This window comes from Podarcis erhardii, assembly GCF_964252035.2.
Source record: "Podarcis erhardii genome assembly, chromosome: 1".
Taxonomy (NCBI): domain Eukaryota; kingdom Metazoa; phylum Chordata; class Lepidosauria; order Squamata; family Lacertidae; genus Podarcis; species Podarcis erhardii.
Genome location: NC_138497.1, coordinates 129,360,581 through 129,378,708, shown reverse-complemented (window position 1 = coordinate 129,378,708; position 18,128 = coordinate 129,360,581). Strand labels below are relative to the sequence as shown.

Sequence of the window (18,128 nt, the reverse complement as noted above, 5' to 3'; positions counted from 1 at the left end):
TTTAAGATGCTGTTTAGGTTTGTCATTGCTTTTCTCCCAAGAAGCAAGCGCCTTTTAATTTCGTGGCTGCTGTCACCATCTGCAGTGATCATGGAGCCCAAGAAAGTAAAATATCTCACTGCCTCCATTTCTTCCCCTTCTATTTGCCAGGAGGTGATGGGACCAGTGGCCATGATCCTCGTTTTCTTGATGTTGCCTATGGCTCACCAATCTGCTATTCGTGTTTTAGAACACGGAGTGCCACTTTCATTCGATTTCACTGACAGCTGACTTCTCCAATGGTGGGTTCTCCAGGTCTCCTTGCTGACAAATAATGCCCAGTGTCCAAAATTGCCCAGTGGTCCAGATGAAGCCATTTCCCCCCTCCGTTGCTTGTTTTAGAAAGAGGGCTTTGGCAATAGCTTTTGACTGGGAATCGGCGAGATGGTTAAGTCAGAACGCAACAGCTCTCATGTGGATTAACAGCCTCTACTGAATTAAATACAAGTGAATAACGGGATGCTGACATTTTGGAGTAAGGCGAGAAGGACACAGCTATGGGGCTGCGGGTTGTTCTTGGGAAAAGTTATCGCTCTTTAATCCTCATCTCCCACATTTAAAAAAGGATGCTGGAAATAGGAATAAACCCATGGGCGTGAAATTGCTTGCCGTCGTTCTAGCCCTCCAGCTTCCACAAGCAGCTTATAATGGAATTCCTTCTCCTTTTCCAAGTCCGCCCTTTGTCTGAAAGCAGAGAGGTGGATGAATATCGGTAAAAAGGTAACTCAGGGCATTACTTTCTGTTGTACAGTGTATATACCGTATTTTTCGCTCTATAAGACGCAACAGACCAGAAGACGCACCTAGTTTTTGGAGTAGGAAAATAAGAAAAAAAATATTCTGAATCTCAGAAGCCAGAACAGCAAGAGGGATCCCTCTTGCTGTTTTGGCTTCTGGGATAGCTGCGCAGCCTGCATTCGCTACATAAGACGCACACACATTTCCCCTTACTTTTTAGGAGAGAAAAAGTGAGTCTTATAGAACAAAAAATACGGTAACTTGTCCTTAGGGTGGTTTACAATATTTTTTAAAAAACCACACAACTAATGACATAATACAATGAAACAGCAGGGAATGAAACACTAAATCAGACCTAGGTAAGGTAGGCCAAGGGACGCGGGTGGCGCTGTGCGTTAAACCACAGAGCCTAGGACTTGCCGATCAGAAGGTCGGCGGTTCAAATCCCCGCGACGGGGTGAGCTCCCCTTGCTCGGTCCCTGCTCCTGCCAACCTAGCAGTTTGAAAGCACATCAAAGTGCAAGTAGATAAATAGGTACCGCTCTGGCGGGAAGTTAACAGCGTTTCCGTGCACTGCTCTGGTTTGCCAGAAGCGGCTTAGTCATGCTGGCCACATGACCCGGAAGCTGTACGCCGGCTCCCTCGGCCAATAAGGCGAGATGAGCGCCGCAGCCCCAGAGTCAGTCACAACTGGACCTAATTGTCAGGGGTCCCTTTATTTTTACCGTTAAGGTAGGCCAAAAGCAACTTAAAAACCATGGGGCCTCAATCCATTAAAACACCGAGATCAAATGGCTAAGAATGTCTTGGCCAGATGGTAAGGAGACAAGAGGCCAAGTATTCGCGTCTAGAGGCAGGGAGTCCTATAATCTAGGTGCAGTCACAGATAAGGCCCTGTTTCACAGCCGAACTACTCATGCCCCAGCCAGAACCTCCCTAACAGATCTTAAGGACCAGGCAGGCTGCTGGTATGGGAGACCTTATCCTTTAAGTGTGGCGAACCTCTGGCCCTTGTTGTGGAACTTCAACTCCCCTAATGCCTGCTCATTGGGCATACTGCCTGGTGCTGATGAGAAATGTACCGTATTTTTCGCTCTATAGGATGCACCCGACCATAGGACGCGCCTTGTTTTAGAGGGGGAGAACAAGAAAAAAAAAATCTCCCCCTCTCTGCTCAGCGCCCTTTCAGCGAAGCGGCAGGAGAAACGGAGCCCCTTCCATTTCTCCTCCCGCTTGGCTGAAGGGGCGTTGCGCAGCTCTCCCTCTCTGCTGAAGCCAGGAGAGTCTTGCTCTCCCGGCTTCAGCAAAAGGAATCCGAAGCCTCCAGAGAGCAGCGGGAACTTGCGTTGCGCTCCGAAGGCTTCAGGCGGCTATCCCTGAAGCCTGGAGAGTGAGAGGGGTCGGTGCGCACTGACGCCTCTCGCTCTCCAGGCTTCAGCAAAAGCAACGCGAAGCCTCCAGAGCGCGGAGGGAGCGCTCCCTCTGTGCTTCGGAGGCTTTGTGTTGCTATCGCTGAAGCCAAGGAGCCTGCATTCGCTCCATAGGACACACACACATTTCCCCTTAATTTTTGGAGGGGAAAAAGTGCGTCCTACAGAGTGAAAAATACAGTAGTTCATCAACACCTGGCAGACCAAAGGTTTCCTACCCCATGGAGCAGCCATTTAGAACTTGAATGGCAATCTCTACAACCTCGATTGGTTTGTCTACACTTGCTTGGCACTGATTCTCAAGAGTTTCAGATAAATCTTACGAAGCCGTGTACCTTGCCAGTAGTAAGGCTTGTCTCTTTGCTTCCTCTAATGCAAGTCTAGCCTCTTCCTCTTCCCTTATCCTCCTCTCCTCAGCCTCACGCCTCACTCGCTCCTCTTCTTCCTGCTTCCTTCTCTCGTACTCCAAGCGCTGCTCTTCTGCCATCTCGGCTAAGAGTCGGCGTTCCTCTTCCAGCTGCATTTCCCTTTCTTTCTGCCTCCGCTTCTCCGCTTCTAAGGAAAAGAGATAGTTATAGATAGTAGTTGGTGTAATATAGCATATTACACAGTTTGAGCATATTACACCGATCCTGGTTCGACTGCACTGGCTACAAATTAGTTTCAGGGCCCAATTCAAAATGCTGGTTTAGACCTATAAAGCTTTAAATAGCTCAGGACTGCAATACCTCAAGGACTGCCTCTTTCCATATGAACCTACCCAGGCCTGAGATCATCTTCTGAGGCCCTCCTTTGTGTGCCTCCTCCTCAAGAGGTTCGGAAGGTGGCAACACGAGAACAGGGCCTTCTCAGCTTTGGCTCCCCGTCTGTGGAATGCTCTCCCCAGGGAGGTTTGCCTGGTGCCTTCATTATACACCTTTAGGCGTCAGGCAAAAACGTTCCTTTTTAACCAGTCCTTTGGTTGATTTGATTGACATCTTATGCCTTTTTAAAATGTGGTCTTTTTGCGGGTGTGTTATTGAATTCTTGTTTTTATTTTGATTATATATATTGTGGTTTTTATATTCTGATTTTGTTCTGTGAACCGCCCTGAGAGCGGAATAAAAATTCAATTAATAATAATAATAATAATAATAATAATAGTTGATAGCTGCTGTGATCAGTTTGAAGTCCAGAGATAAGTGGAGTACCCAATTAGTATTATATAGTAATATATTTAAAAGGACACACACACACACACACACACACACACACACACACACACACACACAGGGCTGCCATCTTAACATGCCACAGTATCCCAGCATGACGTGGTACTGGGCACTCAAGGGTTTTGTGAGAAATAATAAATAATAATAATAATAATAGTAATTTATTTATACCCCGCCCATCTGGCTGAGTTTCTCCAGCCACTCTGGCCAGCTTCTAATCGAGTGTTAAAAACAACACAGCATTAAATATTAAAAACTTCCCTAAACAGGGCTGCCTTCAGTTGTCTTTTAAAAGTAAAATAGTTGTTTATTGCCTTGATATCTGCTGGGAGGGCGTTCCACAGGGCAGGTGCCACTACCAAGAAGGCCCTCTGTCTGGTTCCCTGTAACCTCACTTCTCGCAATGAGGGAACCGCCAGAAGGCCCTCGGCGCTGGAACTCAGTGTCCGGGCAGAACGATGGAGGTGGAGACGCTCCTTCAGGTATACTAGGCTGAGGCCGTTTAGGGCTTTAAAGGTCAGCACCAACACTTTGAATTGTGCTTGGAAACGTACTGGGAGCCAATGCCAGTAAAATGGTAGCTTGTAGTGCCAGTGGATAAGCTCACAGAATAGGGGGGCACACTGACTGACAGGGGGAGGCCATGGAGGGCATCTTATCAAGATTCCCCCCCCCCACTTCAGACCTGGAACTGATCCGGACACTAAGGCCTGACTTGGCGTACCTGCGCGTTCTCGCTCCTCCTCCTGCTTTTTCTTCTGCATTTCCAGGAGTTTCCTGCGGAGCTCCTCCTGCTGGTGCCGGGCACGTTCCTGGGCTGCTTTCTCAGCTTGCCGCTGCCTTGCTGCTTCCTCTTCCTGCCGCCGGCGCTCTTCTTCCAGCTGCTGTTTCCTTAGACTAAAACGAAGAGGGAAGGTCCAGGTAGGTCATGGGCACGCAGGGCAAAAACAAGGGGACCCGCAAGACAAGGGAGAGGAGTTTAGCATATAGGGATGAAGAATCCGTGGTCCTCCCAGATGTTGCTGGACTCCAGCTCCCATCGGGCCCAGCCAGCATGGCCAATGGTCAGGGGATGGTGGAAACTGAAGCCGAACACCATTTGAAAGTCCAGCACCGAGGGCCTTCTGGTGGTTCCCTCACTGCGAGAAGCCAAGTTACAGGGAACCAGGCACAGGGCCTTCTTGGTAGTGGCGCCCTCCCTGTGGAACGCCCTCCTATCAGATGTCAAAGAGAACAACAATGACCAGACTTTTAGAAGACATCTGAAGGCAGCCCTGTTTAGGCAAACTTTTAATGTTTGATGTATTACAGTATTTTAATATTTTTTTGAAAGCCGCCCAGAGTGGCTGGGGAAGCCCAGCCAGATGGGCGGGGTATAAATAAATTATTATTATTATTATTATTATTATTATTATTATTATTATTATTATTATTCGTATTCTTAAGGGCTGCAGAAGAAGAAGAAGAGTTTGGATTTGATATCCCGCCTTTCACTCCCCTTCAGGAGTCTCAAAGCGGCTAACATTCTCCTTTCCCTTCCTCCCCCACAACAAACACTCTGTGAGGTGAGTGAGGCTGAGAGACTTCAGAGAAGTGTGACTGGCCCAAGGTCACCCAGCAGCTGCATGTGGAGGAGCGGGGAAGCGAACCCGGTTAGCCAGATCACGAGTCTACTGCTCTTAACCACTACACCACACTGGCTCCCCATCCCATATCTAATAAAAGGGCAAGATAGCCAGCCAGTGCATTCTACAGGGCAGCGATGACCAAACTTGGCCCTCCAACTGTTTTGGGACTACATCTCCCATCATCCCTAGCTAACAGGACCAGTGGTCAAGGATGATGGGAACGGTAGTCCCAAAACAGCTGGAGATCCAAGTTTGGCCATCACTACTATAGGGCGAACCTACACTGGTCTGTTATAACGTTAAAAAATGGGTTATAAAAATGTGACACCAGAGGGCACCGCAGAGCAGCGATCCGTCTGCAATGGGAAATGGCACTGAGAACTATTTAACTTTTTAAAATAGCCTTTCATAGCGTTTTTACGGATTAGTGTAGCCTCAGCATAAATAAAGGGGAAACAAGTCTAGGAATCATTTGCTGGTCTAGCATGGGAATCTGCCAGGAAACCTGAATCACCCTCAATATTTACAAGTTCGGTTTTGCAAATATCGGATCTCATTTGCTTCGGGTTTGGGATGTAACTGTGAACGGCCTACACTAGGACCGTTAGTACTACATTCTGATGCAAAGGCAAATTGGACAAGTTTGAATTAAGGTTTCTGAATTGGCAACATCGCTTTTGACTGTCAGAATGCAAATTCCAGGGGTGGGGAGGCAATGGAGTTAAAAACTGTAAATTTTTGTGTGCTGATGTGCATCTATAAAACAATAAAGAATATCTACATATCTGATGGAATGGATGCAGGGAGGGAAGCTGGGTGTTGGAAGACATGCAGAGAAGGAGGCTGGGTGTTGGAGGAAATGCAGGGAGGGAGGCTGGGTGTTGGAAGAAATGCAGGGAGGGAGGCTGGGTGTTGGAAGAAATGCAGGGAGGGAGGCTGGGTGTTGGAGGAAATGCAGGGAGGGAGGCTGGGTGTTGGAAGAAATGCAGGGAGGGAGGCTGGGTGTTGGAAGAAATGCAGGGAGGGAGGCTGGGTGTTGGAATAAATGCAGGGAGGGAGGCTGGGTGTTGGAATAAATGCAGGGAGGGAGGCTGGGTGTTGGAATAAATGCAGGGAGGGAGGCTGGGTGTTGGAGGAAATGCAGGGAGGGAGGCTGGGTGTTGGAGGAAATGCAGGGAGGGAGGCTGGGTGTTGGAGGAAATGCAGGGAGGGAGGCTGAGTGTTGGAAGAAATGCAGGGAGGGAGGCTGGGTGTTGGAAGAAAGGCAGGGAGGGAGGCTGGGTGTTGGAGGAAATGCAGGGAGGGAGGCTGGGTGTTGGAGGAAATGCAGGGAGGGAGGCTGGGTATTGGAAGACATGCAGGGAGGGAGGTTGGGTGTTGGAAGAAAGGCAGGGAGGGAGTCTGCATGTTGGAAGAAATGCAGGGAGTTTTGTAGGACACTGAGGATACGCTGCAGGCTGACAGATATCTGTGTTCGTATGGCAAGTTGGCCCTGCTATATTTGGAGAGGGGTGTGTGTGTTTCCTGCTCATTCTCCTGCCCCCGATGGTGGGCATCTTCCCCCTCCCTCACTAACCGTATCTCTGCCATCCTCCTCTGCTGCTCCTGTTCCATTTCCTCTTTCATCCTCTCCATGCGCTCCTGCTCTTCCTGCTCCTTCCGCTTCCGCTCCTCCTGCTCCCTCCGTTTTCTCTCCACTGCAAGCCGCCTCTTCTCTGCCCTCTCGGCTATCATTTGCTCTCGTGAGAGTTTCTCCTCCTGCTTGTTCCGAGGCGGGTCCAGTGGCTGGAAAGCACAAAGGGGGAGAGGGGAGAGAGTGTGCTATTGTGCTTAGGTTGTGCTCAAGGGTTTCCCCGGAGGTATCTGGTTGGCTGCTAGTGAAGGAATGGGTTTCTGTGCAGTGAGTTTGAAACTGACCCAAAATCCCCATTTTCCTTCTCCAAGGGAGCATTTCTAAAATGCATTAACTTGAGCTTTTCAAGCTCAGGAAGCTTGAGCTTGAGTCAATGTATAAACAGAAAGCCAGCTGTATAAACAAGTGCTCAAACCCCTCTCCCTTATCAGTCTGTGACGGCAATGGATGGCCTTGGCTGTTCCAGTGGAGCAGGGTTGGCATGTCTGGGTCTTATCTTACATCCTGACCACACTCTGACGCCAGGAACAGCACCAGGAGAGTTGGTGACCTTCTTACCCCAAGATAAGAGTGCCAGAACAGGAATACAGTGGTGCCTCGCAAGACGAAAAGAATCCGTTCCGCAAGTCTCTTCGTCTAGCGGTTTTTTCGTCTTGCGAAGCAAGCCCATTGACGGCTTAGCGGATTAGCGCTATTAGCGGTTTAGCGGCTTTTATCGGCTTATCGGCTTATCGGATAGGCGGCTTAGCCGCTTAGAAAAAGGGGGAAAAGGGGGGGGGAACCGCAGGAACTCGCAAGACATTTTCGTCTTGCGAAGCAAGCCCATAGGAAATTCGTTTTGCGAAGCACCTCCAAAACGGAAAACTCTTTCGTTTAGCGAGTTTTCCGTCTTACGAGGCATTTGTCTTGTGGGGCACTACTGTACCCTTATATGATCAAGAGTACAGGAAAAGGAACACCCTTTTATGGTTAAGAATACCGGAGCAAGAACATCTGTGGTGTCAACCTGCATGTATAAGCTGATGTGGCTGGATTCCTGGGGAAGGGGGGAGAGGGTGCCTGGAGGATATATATACTGCATGAAATTTCTTTCTCTTTGGACTTGCTGTGAACTGAACAAGCAAGTGCCTTCTGCTATCCGGAGAGCAGAATAAACTCTTTCTCTGAATCAACCTCGGTGTCAGTTGACTTCCTTTCTCCCTCCTGGGAGCAATGCCAGTCGGTAAAGTCTAATAAGGCTACACTAGGAGAACAGGATGCTGAATGAGATGGGCCTTGGGCCTGATCCAGAAGGGCTCTTTTGACATCATTAACCATGTGGAGTTTGCCTTTGCTGTGACTCAGGATGCTTCCACGCAGCAGTTTATGGTGAACTCGGCGCACATTGCGTGGTCTGCATCCGAAAGCCATCCCATATTCCCACCCCACCCCCTTTAATCGGGATCTATAATTTCTGCAGGAAAACTGATATGTAAAAAAACCAACCCAGACCCAAACCGGAACCAAAACATGGAAACAGTAAATCTAGATTAAATGGTGAAGGGGTGGACGTTTTGATGAGAACGGCATCCTGTGAATATTGGGGGAAAAACTTGCGTTTCTGGAGTCCCACGTGGGGCAAAAGATTCCTCGAGGCCTAACTGAACACATTCCAATAAATGCATAGCATGCAACCTTGGCCAGTGGGTTTTTTAAAAAAGTAATACTGAAAGGGGGATTCATAACATATGGAAGGAAGGCTCATTGCCCTTCCAGCCACAGTCCTCAGTATACTCCTGCTCACCAGTGGAAATTATTCTTAGAAAAACAGCTTCAGGGCAGCAATAGACACTTTCATCTTAAGGGAATTGCCCTGCAAGAGATGGGGGTGGGATTTTGATAGGGAATGCAGCTGGGGCGGGAAGAACTAAACCTCCCCCCTCCCTACACATTGCGGTCCCAGAGAAAATCACCACCCTTTCAAGTATCAGCTTTAAGAATCACCTACATCTAAACCGCAGAGCCTTGGGCTCGGCGGTTCGAATCCCCGCGACGGGGTGAGCTCCCGTTGCTCGGTCCCTGCTTCTGCCAACCTAGCAGTTCGAAAGCCCGCCAGTGCAAGCAGATAAATAGGTACCACTCCGGCGGGAAGGTAAACGGCATTTCCGTGCGCTGCTCTGGTTCGCCGGAAGCAGCTTAGTCATGCTGGCCACATGAGCCGGAAACTGTATGACGGCTCCCTTGTCCAATAAAGCGAGATAATAATAATAATAATAATAATAATAATAATAATAATAATAATAATAATAATTTATTATTTGTGCCCCGCCCATCTGGCTGAGTTTCCCCAGCCACTCTGGGCGGCTCCCAGTTAAGTATTAAAAACAATACAGCGTTAAATATTAAAAACTTCCCTGAACAGGGCTGCCTACAGATGTCTTTTAAAGATAGCATAGCTACTTATTTCCTTCACATCTGGTGGGAGGGTGGGCGCCACTACCGAGAAGGCCCTCTCTCTGGTTCCCTGTAACCTTACTTCTCGCAATGAGGGAACCGCCAGAAGGCCCTTGGCGCTGGACCTCAGTGTCCGGGCTGAACGATGGGGGTGAAGACACTCCTTCAGGTATACAGGACCAAGGCCATTTAGGGCTTTAAAGGTCAGCACCAAAACTTTGAATTGTGCTCACTTTGAGATGAGCGCTGCAACCCCAGAGTCGTCCGCGACTGGACCTAATGGTCAGGGGTCCCTTTACCTTTACATTGAAAGCACTTGCATGCATTTAATGCAACGTGTTGTTCGTCGTCAAGTATAACTTGCATTCCTGGCATTTTAGATCCAGCCGCATGGGTGGTTCTTATCCAAGAGCACCTCTCGCACAGCTGTGAGAAGGCTTACAAGCGGCAAGAACATGTGTGTTGGCCTGGCTGCATGGATCTCCCTGGTTGCGTGGATCTGACACCTCCCTTCCTAAATGGTTCAAGAATGAACTCAGAAAGCAGCTCTTCGGGAAAATGACATTGTTTACCTCCGGAGGGTCATTGCTCAGAGCTGTGTCAGGCTGGAAGCCATCTGCAGGGGCAACAGCAGCTGTCTCCTCAGCAGGAACGGCATGAGGCCCAGAAGGATGGAGAACATCTTCATTAGAAGGTTCTTCGCCTTCTTCAAGTGGCAAGAGGGGTTCTTCCCTGAGAGGGCTGGAAGGAGGAGGGCTTTGATCCGAAAAGCCTCCTTTTTCCTCTTCGTCTCCTCCTTCTCCTTCGACAAGAGAACTGATCTGCTCTATTTCAACAGCCACATCGCCTTTTTCTTCATCATGGTTTGGGTCCTCGGCAGCCTCTGATCTTTTGACACCTGCCAACTTCTCTTTGGCATAAGGAACTGTTTTCCCAACAGCCTTCTTCTGTTTTGGTTTCCCTGCAAAAAGACAAACACACACACATACAACGATGACACAGGAGCTGCGCCTGAGATTATCTCGTGAAACTATTGCACAAGGTTTTCTGGGCATGCAAAATATTTTTAAAAAACACTAGGGCCAAACTATGTGTTATACAAATACAGTCGTACCTTGGAAGTCAAACGGAATCCGGTATGACTGTATTCGTATAACATATAGTTTGGCCCTAGCGTTTTTAAAAAATCAATTCGACTTCCAAAACGTTCGGAAACCAAAGCGTGGCTTCTGATTGGCTGCAAGAAGCTCCTGCAGCCAATTGGAAGCCGCGGAAGCCACATCAGACGTTCAGGTTCCAAAGAAAGTTTGTGAAATATACTCGGCGTCGAGAGTGGATTTCATGCTCTTTATTCGGCTCATAGTGGTGAGGAGGAATGGAAGTTCTCCAGAATGTCTGCTTTATATATATTATTTACACAATGGGCCCCACGTGATTGGCTAATTCCAGGATTCACCTGTAGGCCAATCAGGTTGCAGATTCACTTCCACCTGGAGCTGGATTGGGTGCCTTCTGTGGACCAATCAGACTGCTGCATTCTGGACCCTATTGTTCTAGGACCAATCAGACTGCTGCATTCTGGATCCTATTGTTCTAGGACCAATCAGACTGCTGCATTCTGGACCCTATTGTTCTAGGACCAATCAGACTGCTGCATTCTGGACCCTATTGTTCTAGGACCAATCAGACTGCTGCATTCTGGATCCTATTGTTCTAGGACCAATCAGACTGCTGCATTCTGAATCCTATTATTCTAGGACCAGCCAGACTGCTGCATTCTGAATCCTATTCAACTCAGTACATAAGAACTAAGAAATGTAAACTGCCAGAAGTAAGTTCCACTGTTTTCTGTGAGGCTTCCTCACTAGAGAGTGATTCAGTGTGTTTTCACATGAGTAGAATGTGTGCTTTTATTTAAAATGCATCTCCCGATTATTTGTGGGCATAGGAATTCGTTCATTTTTTCAATAAAAAAAAAATAGTCCAGCCCCCCCACATGGTCTGAGGGACAGTGGACTGGCCCCCTGCTGGAAAAGTTTTCTGACCCCTGGCTGAATCCCTCACACAGGAACAACATTCAGTTTTTAAATGGCCTTTTCCTTTACCTACAACAAAATCTGTCCGTTTATCTTTCTTAAGCGTCTTCTTCTGCACTTTCAATACAGTTCCAGTCCTCACCGATTCAGGTTTCTTCTGCCCCATCTTCACTTTGTCCTCAACACCACCTGCAGCCTGTTAGTAAAGAAAGAAAAAGGGTGTAGAGTACAGGGTGGGATAAAAGAAAGAAATTTAGTGCTTAACCAAATACAGGTTAGCATAGCATATTTTTGTTTTGGTGGAAATTTTAAAATTTGATAAGAGTTCTTTTGTTTTCTTCTTTGGCGATCACTCATAGCCAAGTAAGATGGTCTTCCATGAACAGGGCACACACCATGATTTGTGATCAAAAATTATGAAACCGGTATCACAATATGGATTTCAAAGCTGTTTTGGGCAATATATCAATATATCAACCCAGCCCCAACAGGCATTCTATTTGCTTCTCCTCCCCCCACAAAATAGGGACGGAGAGCCTGAGCCCCCACAATCTTGTTGGACTTCATCTCCCATCTGCCCCAGCAGCATGGCCCAATGGTCAGTGATGATGGAATTTGTTGCCCAAAAACATCTGCAGGGCTTGCTATCCCTGCCTTAAGAGGTGGTCTAAGATGCTTCGGTTTCTGAGGCAGAAAACCAGACCCTCCCATTACAGTAGTAAATATAATAATGATAATGATAATGATAATGATAATGATAATAATAAATTTATTTATACCCTGCCCTCCCCAGCCAAGACCAGGCTCAGGGCAGCTAACAACCAATAATAAAAACAAGTTGATTAAAATACAATTTTAAAAAACAAGATTAAAATACAACATTAAACATTAAGATGCAGCCTCTTCACAGGAGGAGAAAGGAAAAAGAAAGAGGGGGAGGGAATCAACCATTTGCTTCCCTTTAGTGGTACCCTAAAATGTCCATCTCACTTTGCCCTGCCCTGTGTACCCGGATCAGTTTGCATAAATATTTTTCCACAATGGTTAACACTCACTGCCTTGGGATCAGTGGCCTTAGTTGGCTTTCTGGTTTTCTCTGGCAATGTTTCTTCTTCCTCCTCCTCTTTATCTTCTTCTTCTACCCGATGTTTTTCAGATGAATGGGTGCCCATTCTTGCGCCCTTCTCAATTTCAGCACTGCGGTCAAGAATCTCCATGTTGTTGCTGTCCAGTTCAGAGACCATCTCCCTTTGAAAAACCAGTGTGAAATAATCAGAAGGGACGAACACATGGAAAATTAACAGACACATTGTCAGAGGTCCCTCTACAGATGGTGAGCACTTTGCGAAAGGGATTCCACTGCATTCCAGAAATTTACCGTATTTTTCGAGAGCCAGTGTGGTGTAGTGGTTAAGAGCGGTAGTCTCGTAATCTGGGGAACCGGGTTCGAGTCTCCGCTCCTCCACATGCAGCTGCTGGGTGACCTTGGGCCAGTCACACTTCTCTGAAGTCTCTCAGCCCCACTCACCTCACAGAGTGTTTGTTGTGGGGGAGGAAGGGAAAGGAGAATGTTAGCCGCTTTGAGACTCCTGAAGGGGAGTGAAAGGCGGGATATCAAATCCAAACTCTTCTTCTTCTTCGCTCTAAAAGACTCACTTTTTCCTTCCTAAAAAGTAAGGAGAAATGTGTGTGCATCTTATGGAGCGAATGCAGGTTGTGCAGCTATCCCAGAAGCCAGAACAGCAAGAGGGATTGCTGCTTTCACTGCACAGCAATCCCTCTTGCTGTTCTGGCTTCTGCGATTCAGAATAATTTTTTTCTTGTTTTCCTCCTCCAAAAACTAGGTGCATCTTGTGGTCTGGTGCGTCTTATAGAGCAAAAAATACGGTAGGTTTGCACAATTAAAGTGGGTTAAAGCACTCTGTTCTGCTCGCGACAAATCCGCTTCTATCAGAAAGAATTTTTGCAGTGGTGGAAATGCAACAAAAAGTGGAATAAACCTGCCTATTATGGGATGATGTATATAACCTCTGTGCAAGCAAATCAGGATGAGTGGCTCATTGCCGTATCCCCTCCCCGCCAACAAATCAGAACAAATGCTCAATGAAAAGCAGGCATCGTGTGACCTCCGTGTAAGCTTCGTGCAAGCAAGTCAGGATGAATGCTTGGTAAACAGGGGGTCATTTCCTATGGAAAGAAGAAACTGCAATAACAAAATGGAAACTTTGGCACTGTGGGTTAAACCACAGAGCCTAGGGCTTGCCAATCAGAAGGTCGGCAGTTTGAATCCCCATGACGGAGTGAGCTCCTGTTGCTTGGTCCCTGCTCCTGCCAACCTAGCAGTTCGAAAGCATGTGAAAGTGCAAGTAGATAAATAGGCACTGCTCTGGTGGGAAGATAAACGGCGTTTCCTTGTGCTGCTCTGGTTCTCCAGAAGCGGCGTGGTCATTCTGGCCACATGACCTGGAAGCTGTACGCCGGCTCCCTCGGCCAATAAAACGAGATGAACGCTGCAACCCCAGAGTCGGCCACGACTAGACCTAATGGTCAGGGGTCCCTTTACCTTTACCTACCTGCAAAGTGCAAGGGAGATAGTGAAAGATACAGGAAATTGAATGCAGATTTCCAAAAAATAGCAAGGAGAGACAAGAAGGCCTTCTTAAACGAGCAATGCAAAGAAATAGAGGAAAACAACAGAATGGGAATAACCAGAGATCTGTTCAAGAAAATTGGAGATATGAAAGGAAAATTTCGTACAAAGATTACCATAATGAAGGACAAAAGTGGAAAGGACCTAACAGAAGCAGAAGACATCAAGAAGAGGTGGCAAGAATACACAGAGGAATTATACAAGAAAAAAATGGATGTCTTGTATACCCCAGGTAGTGTGGCTGCTGACCTTGAGCCAGACATCCTGGAGAGTGAAGTCAAATGGACCTTAGATAGCACTGCTAACAACAAGGCCAGTGGAAGTGATGATATTCCAGCTGAACTATTTAAAATTTTAAAAGATGATGCTGTTAAGGTGCTACACTCAATAGGCCAGCAAATTTGGAAAACTCAGCAGTGGCCAGAGGATTGGAGAAGATCAATCTACATCCAAGTCCCAAAGAAGGGCAGTGCCAAAGAATGCTCCAACTACCGCACAATTGCACTCATTTCACACGCTAGCAAGGTTATCCTTAAAATTCTACAAAGCAGGCTTAAGCAGTATGTGGACTGAGAACTCCCAGAAGTGCAAGCTGGATTTCGAAGGGGCAGATGAACCAGAGACCAAATTGCAAACATGTGCTGGATTATGGAGAAAGCTAGAGAATTCCAGAAAAACATCTACTTCTGCTTCATTGACTACGCAAAAGCATTTGACTGTGTTGTCCACAGCAAACTATGGCAAGTTCTTAAAGAAATGGGAGTGTCTGATCACCTCATCTGTCTCCTGAGAAATCTCTATGTGGGACAAGAAGCTACAGTTAGAACTGGATATGGAATAACTGATTGGTTCAAAATTTGGGAAAGGAGTATGACAAGGCTGTATATTGTCTCCCTGCTTATTTAACTTATATGCAGAATTCATCATGCGAAAGGCTGGACTGGATGAATCCCAAAACGGAATTAAGATTGCCGGAAGAAATATCAACAACCTCAGATATGCAGATAACACAACCTTGATGGCAGAAAGTGAGGAGAAATTAAAGAACCTTTTAATGAGGGTGAAAGAGGAGAGCGCAAAATATGGTCTGAAGCTCAACATCAAAAAACGAAGATCATGGCCACTGGTCCCATCACCTCCTGGCAAATAGAAGGGGAAGAAATGGAGGCAGTGAGAGATTTTACTTTCTTGGGTTCCATGATCATTGCAGATGTTAACAGCAGTCACAAAATTAAAAGACGCATGCTTCTTGGGAGAAAAGCAATGACAAACCTAGACAGCATCTTAAAAAGTAAGACATCACCTTGCCGACAAAGGCCCGTATAGTTAAAGCTATGGTTTTCCCAGTAGTGATGTATGGAAGTAAGAGCTGGACCATCAAGAAGGCTGATCGCCGAAGAAGAGCAAACCTATCCATTCTGAAGGAAATCAGCTCTGAGTGCTCACTGGAAGGCCAGATCCTGAAGCTGAGGCTTCAGTACTTTGGCCACCTCATGAGAAGAGAAGACTCCCTGGGAAAGAGAGGAAAGATTGAGGGCACAAGGAGAAGGGGACGACAGAGGACAAGATGGTTGGATAGTGTTCTCGAAGCTACAAACATAAGTTTGACCAAACTGCGGGAGGCAGTGGAAGACAGGAGGGCCTGGCATGCTCTGGTCCATGGGGTCACAAAGAGTCGGACATGACTAAACGACTAAACAACAACAACAACAACCTGCTGCCCCTCAAACAGCCCACATTAAGTTTATTTTTATTTGCTTGCAAGCTACGAAACCCCCCGAGGAACAACTCATGTAACTGTAATGGGCAGAGCTGCCTTTTTTTTCTTGTCCTCCTCGCTACTGCAAAAAGGAAGGAATATTCTCTTGTGCCTTTAATGGCAGTCCCAAGACTTTTCTCCATGGTTAATAATGAAAAGGGTGCCCCTTTCATCTCAGCATCTCAAAAGCCTCGTGGTGCACTCTGCTTCCCTGACAGTCGCCCACTGTGAAGGATCCCCAATGCCATCCATGTCCTAGTCTCCACGCTGGCTTCCTATAGCCTTCCAGAATCCAGGTGCTGTTTGAGAAATTACAGCAGCTTGGGCCCAGAATACATAAGAGATCCATCTCTTTTGCCTGGAGGTTTACTAGAGTTTACTAGATTTACTTGTCACCCTTGCTTTGGGCCAAGACGATGGCATAACAGAGCTCTTAATTTACTAATAGACCTGTCCAAATGAGATACGAAAGGTTGACTCCAGTTGGCTACTGTCTCGTTCAACAGAAAACTGAGCTTTGTTACAATCAAAGAAGGCTACAAACTTATTCAGAAGGAAACGTTTGTAATTGAGGTGACGTATTCCTCTTACGACCCATTCTTTTTTAAAAAAATGAATTTTATTGGTATTTTCCACATAACAACAACAACAACAACACGAAAGATATCAAAAAATAACAATACACAACACACAAAAATCAACATTCAAAAACTAAAACACACACACATACAAAACCCATATCTTACAAGTTAATATTACAAACACTAAAACAACAACAACAAGACATTGAATTCCACCAATCCCACAGCACCTCCTTTATCTCTCATTGTGTCTTCCTGTTTTCCTGTTTTCTTTATCATCTCTATCCTAACATCTAGATGTAAATCCTTCTTTCATATCGTTTCACTTCACAAGGTTATTCCAGACTCAGCCAGATTTCTGCCCTCGAACCTTGACATTTGAGGTATTCATTTAGGCACTCCCATTCTTTTTTTACTTCACTTTTTTAAGTACTTAACCTGAGGTACCACTGTATAATGTTAAGATTTAAACTTATTATGTTACTGCTAAGTCTGCTGCAAGTGGATTTCTTATGGACAGCGCCTGTCCTGTATGTACAGTGGTACCTTGGGTTAAGAACTTAATTCGTTCCGCGGGTCCGTCCAGCTCTGCATATTCCCCCCTCCCTCCTCCATATGTTAATCTGTGCAACCCCTACCTTACTGAACTGCTGATCTGTGCGACCCCTACCTTACTGAACTGCTGATCTGTGCGACCCCTACCTTACTGAACTGCTGATCTGTGCGACCCCTACCTTACTGAACTGCTGATCTGTGCGACCCCTACCTTACTGAAATGCTAATCTGTGTAACCCCCCCACCTTCCTGAAGTGCTGATCTGTGTAACCCCTCCACCTTCCTGAAGTGCTGATCTGTGTAACCCCACCTTTCTGTGATGTATTCATGACGTGTTTTGCACTGTATTCTGGGACATGGAGGGAGTTTCAAAAACTCATGTCACCCCTTTCTCACTGTTCAATCTCGCCTTGAACCTGTTGCGCAATAAACTTGGATCTTCTGCAGTTTGCTCCTGTCTCCGGCTGAGCTCATTTTCCTCCGCAGGGACCCACGGACTTAGTCCGATGAGCTGGGTGGCAGAGTAGCCTCGCACCCAGATTTTTGCCGTAACAGTTCTTAACCTGAAACTGTTCTTAACCTGAAGCACCACTTTAGCTAATGGGGCTCCCGCTGCTGCAGCGCTGCCACCACATGATTTCTGTCCTCATCCTGAAGCAAAGTTCTTAACCTGAGGTACTATTTCTGGGTCAGCGGAGTCTGTAACCTGAAGCGTCTGTAACCTGAAGCATCTGTAACCCGAGGTACCACTGTATTGGATTTGTGACCATTAGGCTCACGTGCCTTCAGTAGCAATAAAGCTCTGCTGGATGAAAATCAATTGCCGCTGGTCTATTTTTGGGGGGGAATCCCGCAACGTGTTTAAGTTTTTACTCTGTTAACTATACGTTGGAGTTGTGCTCTGGATCAATATTTAGTAGAATTCCATGAGAGACTCAGCCCTTGGAAACGCTAGCGGCAGTCCCATTTCATATACTTACCTATCTGATGTAGAAATCCTGGGATGGGCAATGTGTGGTTGCAGGTGTGAGGGGCTAGCTGACTGGGGCAAATTGTCCAGTTGTTTTTCTGTATCTGCAATGGGGACAGAGCAAAAAAAATGTATGTTACAAGTTAAGGTAGAACAGGCCTTGGCAACATACGGAGCAGAATATATAGACTACGGTCAATGTCTGTTCAGCCACCAGGGGGTGATAAAGCTCCACTGTTGTATTATTATTTTGCAAAAACAGTGGTACCTCGGGTTAAGAACTTAATTCGTTCCAGAGGTCCGTTCTTAACCTGAAACTGTTCTTAACCTGAAGCACCACTTTAGCTAATGGGGCCTCCTGCTGCTGGTGCACCGCCGGAGCACGATTTCTGTTCTTATCCTGAAGCAAAGTTCTTAACCTGAAGCACTATTTCTGGGTTAGCAGAGTCTGTAACCTGAAACGTA

At 46.7% G+C, this 18,128-nt stretch overlaps 2 protein-coding genes across 2 annotated transcripts in view; both read right to left on the bottom strand.

Annotated features, from left to right (window-relative positions):
- On the bottom strand, positions 1-12,471 carry LOC309328139 (uncharacterized protein). The gene is made up of 7 exons (XM_081838122.1): positions 12,204-12,471; positions 11,218-11,344; positions 9,685-10,073; positions 6,623-6,831; positions 4,143-4,315; positions 2,543-2,762; positions 1-723 (listed from the first exon to the last, which is right to left on the bottom strand). Exons 1-7 carry the CDS (start codon positions 12,456-12,458, stop codon positions 576-578), a joined length of 1,521 nt encoding a protein of 506 aa, XP_081694248.1. The 5' UTR covers positions 12,459-12,471; the 3' UTR covers positions 1-575.
- Positions 12,472-15,587: 3,116 nt separating this feature from the next.
- The window catches only part of LOC309351778 (uncharacterized protein KIAA2012-like), a gene marked incomplete at its 3' end in the record, with an annotated part of 72,735 nt that continues 70,194 nt past the window's right edge, over positions 15,588-18,128 (bottom strand). Inside the window, exons 14-15 of the mRNA XM_081879706.1 lie at positions 17,674-17,767; positions 15,588-15,639 (exon numbers count right to left, since the gene is read on the bottom strand). Of these exons, the coding sequence (XP_081735832.1) occupies positions 15,588-15,639; positions 17,674-17,767 (146 nt within the window). The remainder of the gene's footprint in view (positions 15,640-17,673; positions 17,768-18,128) is intronic.

Excerpts from the sequence above, each read along its gene's own strand:
- LOC309328139 (XM_081838122.1), bottom strand. The coding sequence starts at position 12,458 with ATGTGTCTGTTAATTTTCCATGTGTTCGTCCCTTCTGATTATTTCACA. Across the intron at positions 11,345-12,203 it reads AGGCCACTGATCCCAAGGCA|GCTGCAGGTGGTGTTGAGGA; the intron begins GTGAGTGTTAAC and ends CTTTACTAACAG. Across the intron at positions 4,316-6,622 it reads AGGAGGATGGCAGAGATACG|TCTAAGGAAACAGCAGCTGG; the intron begins GTTAGTGAGGGA and ends TCTTCGTTTTAG.